Here is a 10,016-nt window from a genome sequence, read left to right as displayed (position 1 = left end):
TACTCCTTGATAGCACAACAACAAATACCATCCCCATCTGTTTCTTACGCAACTCCTGCAATTCCATATGCCAAAACTACCAACAAGGTTAAAAGGAAAACTCCTTCCAAAACCCCTATGATTTGCACCAATTGTAGCAAGACCAACCATACCATTGACAACTGCTATTTCAAGCACAATTTCCCATTTGGATATCGTACGAAGAACTCAAAGAACACTGCTGACTCCAAGACTGCTATTACTTTCATTGAAGAATAAAGTAATATATTTTTTCACAAAAAGTTTCTCTAAAAACAGTAATACAAATTTTTTATTTCTTTCTTTTAAAACTGTCTCCAAACTTTTAAATTGATCCTAAATATCAACATATACTCGGATGCTCATATAAGCTAATTACTTAAGGTAGATTTGATCAATAATAATAAGAAAATAAAGAACCACGAGTAATGTATGGTACCGCCGCATACATATCCCGCACATGTATTTCACCATTTTATAATCACTTATACTTTAAAGTTTGCGAGAAAAATTATATTAATCTATCATTGAATGAGATAGCCTGTGTGTGGGGCTTACACTCCCGCCACGGCTAATATTCAAAGAGAAAAATTATATTAATCTGTCATTGAATGAGATAGCCTGTGTGTGGGGCTCACACTCCCGCCACGGCTAATATTCAAAGTGGTTAATGCCTTTTGGATTTCCATTGTCATGGCACTATCTACACTTCCGGATGATAGTCTTTTATGAGATTTCTGAAGATGGAGCTTAAGTGAGCTGCTACTAAGTCCAGCATTCTTGCCACATATAGGACAAACTTTCATTGTTGGTCTCCGCCTCCGCCACTCCATTGAAACCTTCCCATGGAGTTTTTGATCCAGTTCCTGTAAAATCTTTCCAAAACCGTCGTTCGGCTGTGCTCGACGGTGAACTTTTTTCATAGCATTCCATGCTTCTAGTAATGTGAAACTCCTGCATCACATCGCAAATTACTCTTAACTATTACTATGAAGGAAAATAAATTTAAGATGGCTTTATTTTATCTAACAATAAAAATAAGTAGCATAATTTGTCATAAAGATTGAACTATTTAGTTATAATTGCATTGATATGGTTATCGAGGTGTGCCTCCAAAAAATATTACTTTTAACTTTATGCAATATTGTATTTATAGGTTTACTTACTTTCTTAGCATCAAGTAAGCAAGGACTACAGTGACACTTCTGCTTTTTCCTTCGAAACAATGGACTAGAATTCCCTGACCTGTTCTCTCGACATCTTCTATAAAATCACAAGCTTCTTCAAATAAGAGGCTGATGTTAGAATTCTCGGTGTCACATACCTGTTGAAACAGAAAAATGAAAAGAAATATGAAGCCACTCAAAGTAGTTTTTTATAAAATAGTCAGAAATCTATTTTTTTTCTTTTAAAAAGCTTAAACAAATGCTATACAAAAACTTTAAAGTTGGTTCTGCTCAAAATGAAAGTGACTTTTACATGAAAAACTGAAACAAATAGCTAGAATTTTTTTTTAAAGTTGGTTCTGCAGAAAATGAAAGTGACTTTTACATGAAAAACTGAAACAAATGGGCCCTAAATAATATATACTGGATAGTATTAGTAAATGCATTACATATGTGTCCAACCGTAACAAATAAATACTATATAAGCCAACGGAGATCAAAATTCAAAACTGATCGTATAGAAAAGAGAACAGTGGAAAAGGTGAGAAATATAAATTTGGCCATAGTATATCCATAATGTTTTTTATGCAAAAAATAAGGAAAGGAATAAGCTACAGAGTTGAGTATGAAAAAAACCAAACCCTGTATTGTAAGGCAGAGAATTGGCAACATTATTAACTTAAAGTCATCAGACTAAAGTAGAGAATCATTTATCAAAAACCAAAGTTTCAGTGAGAAAAAAACCATTTAAGTTAAGGCTAATCCACATACTAAAGTAGAGAGATGTGGCGTGTTAGAACTCAATTTTTCAAGGTAATGAAATGGAATTTATTAGATAGTAAATGTTGAGCAAGCTCTTACAATGGAGTAAAAACCGAAAGTAAAAAAAGATAAACCAGAGTCCTAGAACTCCTACCTGCTCCTAACCAGACTCTCTTAACTGACACGCTATTTTTTTCAAAGCATTACTCGCTCCCCATCCCTCTCTTTTTTAATAAGAAACCCCCTAAAACCAGGGAGAATGCTAACCAACTTTATTTCCCTCAGTATCTATATACTTCTAGAAACTGTGCTTGAGTGAGATGAGATGGGCCCATAGACTCAGTCATCAAACATATTGCACCTTGGTGGTATCATAATCATTGCACCTAACATCACGAGTATTCGGGATCGTTGTCTATAGACATGGTATGAATTATGATAGCCTTTATGTGATCCATTGATCAAAAGTTTGATAGTTTGAAAAATGAATAAAAGTTCAACTCCAATACAAAACTGTATTAATTCTAGAAGAGAGTGAATAAATAATATAAACAAGTCTTCAAGGAGGTAAACCAATTCTCACGCAAAAACCTTTACAAATACGTAGTAGAATAAACCGGGGGAGGGGCAGTTAAAAAATAGAAAAATGACAAGACTTACAAAGAAATTTTTGTAGGTGAAAAGATCCGGAAATTGAGAATCTGATTGTCCAATTTCATTAGTACACAAACACAAGATATGAGTGATTCCCAAGTGTTGCATTGTGTATATAGATCTTGCAGATAGCGCACCACCGATGAACAAACAATTTGTAATAGCAGATGGTCTCTCTGTATTTGCAGCCTCTGATATCAATGCAATCCTTTCAAGGATATGCTCAAGTCTGATCTGAAAGTTAATGTAGTAAATACTTAATATGAATATATATATATCCTCTATGAATGAATTGACTTCAATAATTCTGCTTAATAGTTTAAACTCAGAAGATACCTTCAATTCATATGCATCAACAACAGTGTTGCTATCACTTCCCTCAAAAAATCCTGAATTGAAATTGTTCTCCTGGCATAACTTGATAGCATCACTTTTAAGCATTTCATTCCAGTGTTCCAATTCTTTATAAGATTCTGCATCAACCTAGAAAGTATGATAGAGTATAAGACAAGAGAAAAAAAAATAGGTTGCAGTGTAAAGACACCACATCAATCGAAGATTAGGGAAACAGCAAGAGCAAAAGGTAAGAGTAATGTGTTTCTCCAGAATAAGAAAGCAGTAACAATTTTCCCAGAATTCATGCTTTCATTCAAAAAAGGAAGCCAACAAATAACACATCCAACCCACTGTCCATAATAATTAATTTTGTTGATAATACTGACTTGTTATAAATCAGTTTATTTTCCACAATAACAGTATAAATAAAATAAAAAAGAAAACAAGGCACTAAACTAAAGCAATGGGTGGCAGAAGCAAGGCATTGTACGAGTACAGCCTGGTATACTACCTAGAGACGAACCTTGGCAAATTTATGGAAGTCTCGGAGCTTAGCTGTAAAATGAGAATCATGCAATGGCTCCAGACTCCCTTTGGAGGATTTTCCATGGCAACCTTCTCTTGACATAGGAGAAGCCGAGTCGCAAATATTCCTATTGCCTGAAGATGACAATGCCCTTGGAGCAGATCTCTGTGAATCTGAATCACTAAAATCTTGATGGCTATCATTAGAAAATCTCTCTTTTCTTGTTGGAGAGAGACAACAACCAGTAGCAGGTGAAGGTGAATCTTCCTTTTCAGACTCCCCCGGTGATATTTTGCTTATAGTATTATTAAATGATCGTAACAAGTTATCAAGTTTTTGGTGGAGTGTAAGTAGGAATATATGAAATCCTTGCAGATCCCTAAGAGCAGCACGGAAACCACAACGGAACTCGTGAACTATTGATGTTACATCAGTCCCTTGTATGTCGACCGTTAAATTTATGTCTTCTAAGGGAGGACTTCCTAATTTCCCTCCGGTTATATCATGTAAGAGGCAAGAGGAAAACTCAGAGCTATTCAGTACTAATTCAACCAACTTAGGATAACTTACCTGATCATCTGCACGTTTTACAGCAGGAGGTCGACGAGGAACACCAGAGTCAATAGCCACAATGTTGGATCCAGTAGACGTTTGACTTTTAAGGCACATGTCATCAGATGATTCTCTTATAAGTGAAAGAGGAGAGCCTTGTGATCTTATTTCATTATTATGAGAACATGATCTTGAAGTGGACCTTTTCTTTTTCTGCAGCGCCCCAACTACCCTGGACCGGTTCATTACCAAATCAACACTTTCTTCTTTTGTATCTAAATTTGAAGGGATTGCTTTTTCAGCCAATAACAAATTGGCAGGGTTCCCACGCCATCTAAGTTGAGGGCATGGGAGTCTATCTTCATTTCTAATAACAAGATCTAGCATCATTACCCTGCCAAGCGCGGCTGACGTTCTTTCTGCAGAATCCCTTGATTCAAACGCGCTAGAGCTTTCAAGTAAAGGTGAGCCATGTACATAACTACAAAAAGATCATGAATCAGTAGAATAAACATCAAAAGTTAACATGAAAAATAATAATTCACAGCAAAATAACTGTTTTCATGTTTAAAACCTTATCATATAAAAATTATATTTGAATTGTACCTCATAAACAAGAGACACCGACTAAGCTCTAGTGCTTCCAAAAGTTCCGAACAGGTCGTTTCACCAATAACATCACTCTCACAACTTGCTGCATCCCTTGCTTTTTCTGCCGCTTCCCTTATTTGGAGCCATTCTATACTGGTATTGTGAATGACTCTAGCCTGTAATTCACAAAGTAAAAAATAAATATCACTAACTACAAGCTAACTTGCAAATGTCAAGGTTGAGTCAAACCTGTGGAGCTTGGACTCCCAACCATTTGGCGAATTCATATCCAAGTCGTTCAGACTGTGTTGCCATTCTTGACGAAGATATTTTTATGACCGCTGCTGCTTCTTTTGGAGAAGCATCATCGCTCCCGACATTGAAAAGGGCAAAGAAGACAACCCCTCCAGAATTTACTGTCATCTATGTGGACACAAATGAGATGAAATGAGGCAGAAAGCCAAGAAAATAAAATGATTATCATAACAACTGAACATGGAATAAAATATGAACATATCTACGTTGGCAATATACTTAACACAAAAAAAATGAATTAACATAATGCTGCTACAACATGGAAACCCTAGGCAAAATTAAATGGAACAAAAATTAAAACAGAAAGAAAGAAGTTATAATTCTTTATAAATGTTTGAAATCAAATAAAAATAGACATATTGTTCTTTATATGTGCTTGTAAACAGTATTACGACTACGAGCATAAGAAAACAAGAAACCTCAAGAGCTCTGTTCATTTCATCTTCAGAATGCTCATTGCTACTGGTGTGCTCAGTATGGTGAAGTGAAGAGAGCATGTCCCAAGAAAAGGAATTTGATTCAATGTCCAACATTTCAGCTTTACCAAGCCTATCCCACACGCTAATTTCAGTTTGATCAGGAAGCATATCAATTTCTGCATCCTCTGCAGATTCTCCAAAACTAGACACAATTTAAATCAGTTAACAAGAGACCATACTGAATCGTATAACAAAAAATCAACACTCTCTTTCTAAGCATTTATACTTTTAAACACTCGATGTAATAAAATAAAATATAGAAATAGTAAGATACCAAAAGGGTACGGAAGAAGAGCGAGGGAAACCGGAGGAGCGGTAATTGGAAGTGCGTTTTCGAACTGATTGAAGCCAATTAAAAACCTAAGTAAATCAAATAAAGTTGATAAGCTTATTGAAATGCAGAATAAACCTAATTGAAAATAAACAGAAAACAGAAGAAGCATAGATACCCGGGAAGCAACGGTTAGGGGCGATGGTCCTTCAGACTCGAATTGCTCTTTATCCTGTTGTTAAGACAAATGTGAAGATTAAGACAAGTTTTGTGGTTAGTAATTGATTATGATAAAAAGGAATGAGAGGGAAAAGGGAAAACAGACCTGGTTTTGTGCTTCGGGGTATTGGTTTTGTTGCTCATTTGACATGTTTTAGTAGGAAAAAAAGAATGAAAAACTGATCGTAACGAGGGGAAAAGCTAGTGAGTAGTTTGCTCTTTGGTTGCAACACTGAATGGAGGGAAGAGGCGGAACAAAATAAGTAACGGTAATACTAAGTTTTGGTGATGAAAGATCGATCTAAAATAACTATAATAATAATATCTAATTTGGTTTAATAGTGCACAATAAAGTTTTAGTATTTGATGTCGGCATTAGTGTAAAACGCAATCAATCTACAACTTTTATGGCTATCACTTGACTACGTCAAAATAAACATTTTTCATTTAAAAAAATAATAAAAATATTTTAAAAAGAAAAAAAATTATTTAGAAAATAAAGTTTCACTAGAATGATGATTTCAATCAGAGGTCCCACAAAGGATTAGTACCTCATCATCATTATCCTCATGTTTTGTTAGGTAATCAGCACAAATATTTGAACTCGTCATTCTCTAGAGAGTAGCTCTTTAATATTTTGAAGAATTGTGACATGATGTTGTCAAACATTAACAGACTCTTAGATAAGTTTGATAGCAGAGTTGAAGTCAGAGTAACACATCAGGTCTTTGATGCCAAATTCTCATGTTATCTGTAATCCATGATATAGCGCCATCAACTCAACATGAAGGATGTTGGAACAACCAATATTATCCGCAAAACCGTGAACCCAAGCACCATCAGCATTTCAAATCAATCCATCAAAACTCGAGATGTCGGGGTTACCGAGGCTATTGCCATCAATATTCAAAATTATATTACTATATTTGTGTGTATTCCACGTAATCGTTCTTATTGGATGAGACAAATTATGCTTGGGAAAACATTTAGCTAACAGATTAGCATAATTCAATGTGATGAGTTTCAAAATAAAGGAAGATACCACTTCCTTCGCAATACATAGTTTGTTCCTAGCGCGTCACAATCACCAACAAACAGCTAAAAGATAGAGTCATCATTGATGTCATATCTAACTCAATCATATAAATATCTCCTTGGAAGAATAAGGAGTCCAAGAAGCCAATAGATTTCCAAAAACGAGTACCAAAATCACAGTCTCTCAAACAGTGTACAGCATCTCTGCGTCCTGATTGCATATAAAACAAATATTTGTTTGGAGCATACCACGATGACACAATATCGATTTCGTAGAAAGGGACTTATGTAAAGTCGTCCAAAAGAAGAATTACACCTTCTCAAGAGCTAGAATATACCACATCCACTTTCAAGAGTTATTGCTTGTTGTATTTTTGAACAAATTCTAGTTTGTTGGGCCATTTATAACCATCCCGAACAATATAGATACCATCTAAATTTCCTTGCCATCTTAACCAATTCGATACTAGAGAGTTCAAACAAATGAGAAGCGTTTTCACGCGGTCACAAACAAATGAATATTAGTATATAATGAATTGAAGTTTCGATTCTCATCCAAGTAAACACCATTCACTCGCATTTCCAGGTCATGAATATCCACATAGAGAACACGTTCCACTAATTTCCTGACCCCATACCAATTTGAAAACCAAAAAGATGAGTTCACATCCCCCAAACTAAATTCAAAGTCACTTTAAGAGTAGATAGAGTTTTCATAATTGTATTCCAAGTAACTGATCCAATTTTTTTCATATTAAGGAACACTTCCTCACTGATGTACTTATACTTTAAAGCTTGAACTCATAGAGAATCACAATCCTGGTGGAGATTCCAAACCACCTTATCCAACATAGAAGTATTAGCCTCTCTTGCTTTATGGATCCCAAGACCATCCAAATTTTTTGGGCTTAGTGATTTTATTTTATCCAACGAGATGCACACCAAAGTTAGAATTATCATTCCACAAAAAAAATCCTAGTCATCTTATCAATAAACTCACAAGTTGGCTGAGGTAGCCAAGTCACTTGCATATAATAATTTGGGATGGAGTTCAGGACCGACCTTACTAGAGTGAAACTACCAGCCTTTTTTAACAATTTATGTTGCCAAGATGCTAACCTCTGGCCAATTTTATCCTCTAGGAACTCAAATTCCTTGCGTTGAAAACGATCGTGTACCATAGGAAAAACTAATTACTTCTTTAGAGTAGGAGTTACCTTGATACCTGTGTTGGAGAAAATTAAAACCATTTTACTCCTCTTAGTGGTAGCAGAGAATGACATCTTTGATTTAGCAACATTCACTTTAAGACCAGAAAACATGGAAAAACGGTTCAAGATATCATAAATGATCCATGTTTGGGAGTTAGAAACCTTTGCAACAGGTTTCCAATGGCCATAATCGACTGTCCTAATGATTGTCTATGGCAAGAATTCCATGCAGACAACAAAGAGATACGGTGAAAGGGGGTCACTTTGATATAAACCTCTAGTCGAAACAAAATTTGGTAGTCGTCTCTCATTCCAAAGAATAGACATAGAGGAGCTAGTTACACAGTGAATGATCAACTTTATAGTAATGGGAGGAAACTTGTTTCGCTTTAAACAACATTCCAAAAAATCCTAATGAACATGATCATATGCATTTTCAAGATCTAATTTTGTTGGCTTTTTTCTTTTTTAGATTTATGCACTGGATGAATAACTTCTTGGAGGATAATGGAATTATCAGTTGTCCCTTTGACAGATGATGATAAAATGAGAGAAAATTAAAGAGTGATTGAGGGGAAAGAGATTATTGATTATTGTGTATATTATGTATGTTTCAATTAGAATAAGGGGTGGTATTTATTGACACACTAGCCACCCAAATCAAACTTAAAACAAATTGTCTAAAATAAAACTGATATACCTGCCCTAGTATATGATATACCTCTTGGGTATATTCTTAAAGCAATATGTCTAACTAAAACTAATATTCCAACTCGAGTCTATGATATGCCTCATTGGATATATTCTTAAAGCAATCTTAGTTGGCCATAATACCCTTCCTAATTCAGATTTGTCATGCTTTTCATTCCCTTTTACTTCAAAACCTGGTGGTTTTCACATAAACCTCCTATAAAGATCCATTAAGGAATGAAGACTTCACATCAAGTTGGTGCATCTTCCAACCTTTGTAAGCTTCCATGGCCATAATTAGTCGGATTGTTTCAATGGCCTTGAGTTCCTCAACCATTGCAGTTTTCCAATTTTCATCCTGTAGAGCTTGCACATGATTAATTGGTTCTTACTCAGCCATTATTGCTTTTTTAATTAGCTCATCATTTTCTTTAATTGCTTGATCATTAAATCATTTATAGTCATTCAACATGATTGATGGAGCTATAATTCTGCTTGATATTCTCACTCCTTGAGTTTGTACAAGCTGAGTTGGTTCAGGCTCTTTCTCATAAAGATGATTTGGCACTTCAATCTTTGGAAGTCCATATACCATCTTCTTCATATCCATCATCCTAAGACTCATGAAATTGAGATGGCCAAATCTTTGATGTCAAACCCAATTTTTATCTTCAACAGTGGTTGATATTGATGATCAATCATATTTATCATAAACTTGAATTTCTTGTTGGTTTACAAAGGTGCCTTTATAATTGGCCTAGATATTTCATCAAACACCTTGAGGTCCCTTCTTTTCGATGTCACCATGATTTTGTCTACAAAACAAATTGTTCTTCTAACTAATTCATCCAACTTGAAAAACCAATTCTTTTTTCCTGTCATATGATTATTGCAACTGTATCAATGTACCACACATTTGCTTTCTCTGAAGCCAAATGTGTTGCAGCCATCAAGATAACATCTTTAGATTCACTACTACCATCATGAGCAAATTGAGCCACACTCTTGTCCTTATCAATGTTTGTGTTGTAGTTGCAGTCTCTAGCATAATAACCAAGCTTCTTACAGCAATAACATTGAACCTCCTTCATGTCATCCTTCTTCTTAGTCTTCTAGTTCTAATTAGCACCATTCTTACTAGTTTCCCTGTCTTCTTGAAGCCTTACCAATATCACCATTATCATTCAACCT

General features: G+C 35.1%; 1 protein-coding gene across 1 annotated transcript; it reads right to left on the bottom strand.

Moving 5' to 3' along the window:
• Positions 1 to 403: 403 nt before the first annotated feature.
• On the bottom strand, positions 404 to 6,205 carry LOC131630483 (dual specificity protein phosphatase PHS1-like). The gene is made up of 11 exons (XM_058901256.1): positions 5,996 to 6,205; positions 5,849 to 5,902; positions 5,674 to 5,759; positions 5,340 to 5,541; positions 4,855 to 5,028; positions 4,621 to 4,781; positions 3,460 to 4,495; positions 2,937 to 3,083; positions 2,607 to 2,834; positions 1,185 to 1,342; positions 404 to 972 (listed from the first exon to the last, which is right to left on the bottom strand). Exons 1-11 carry the CDS (start codon positions 6,038 to 6,040, stop codon positions 615 to 617), a joined length of 2,649 nt encoding a protein of 882 aa, XP_058757239.1. The 5' UTR covers positions 6,041 to 6,205; the 3' UTR covers positions 404 to 614.
• Positions 6,206 to 10,016: the final 3,811 nt, after the last annotated feature.

The sequence above is a fragment of the Vicia villosa genome, unplaced genomic scaffold (assembly GCF_029867415.1).
Source record: "Vicia villosa cultivar HV-30 ecotype Madison, WI unplaced genomic scaffold, Vvil1.0 ctg.000685F_1_1, whole genome shotgun sequence".
In the NCBI taxonomy this organism is placed as follows: domain Eukaryota; kingdom Viridiplantae; phylum Streptophyta; class Magnoliopsida; order Fabales; family Fabaceae; genus Vicia; species Vicia villosa.
This window is presented reverse-complemented; position numbering and strand designations above follow the sequence as displayed.

What these genes read in the sequence shown, in the direction of transcription:
- LOC131630483 (XM_058901256.1), bottom strand. Translation starts at nt 6,040, where the DNA reads ATGTCAAATGAGCAACAAAACCAATACCCCGAAGCACAAAACCAG. An exon ending in TCTTCTTCCGTACCCTTTTG is followed by an intron (nt 5,542 to 5,673) that starts GTATCTTACTAT and finishes AATTGTGTCTAG; the next exon opens with TTTTGGAGAATCTGCAGAGG. An exon ending in GCTTACTTGATGCTAAGAAA is followed by an intron (nt 973 to 1,184) that starts GTAAGTAAACCT and finishes GATGTGATGCAG; the next exon opens with GAGTTTCACATTACTAGAAG.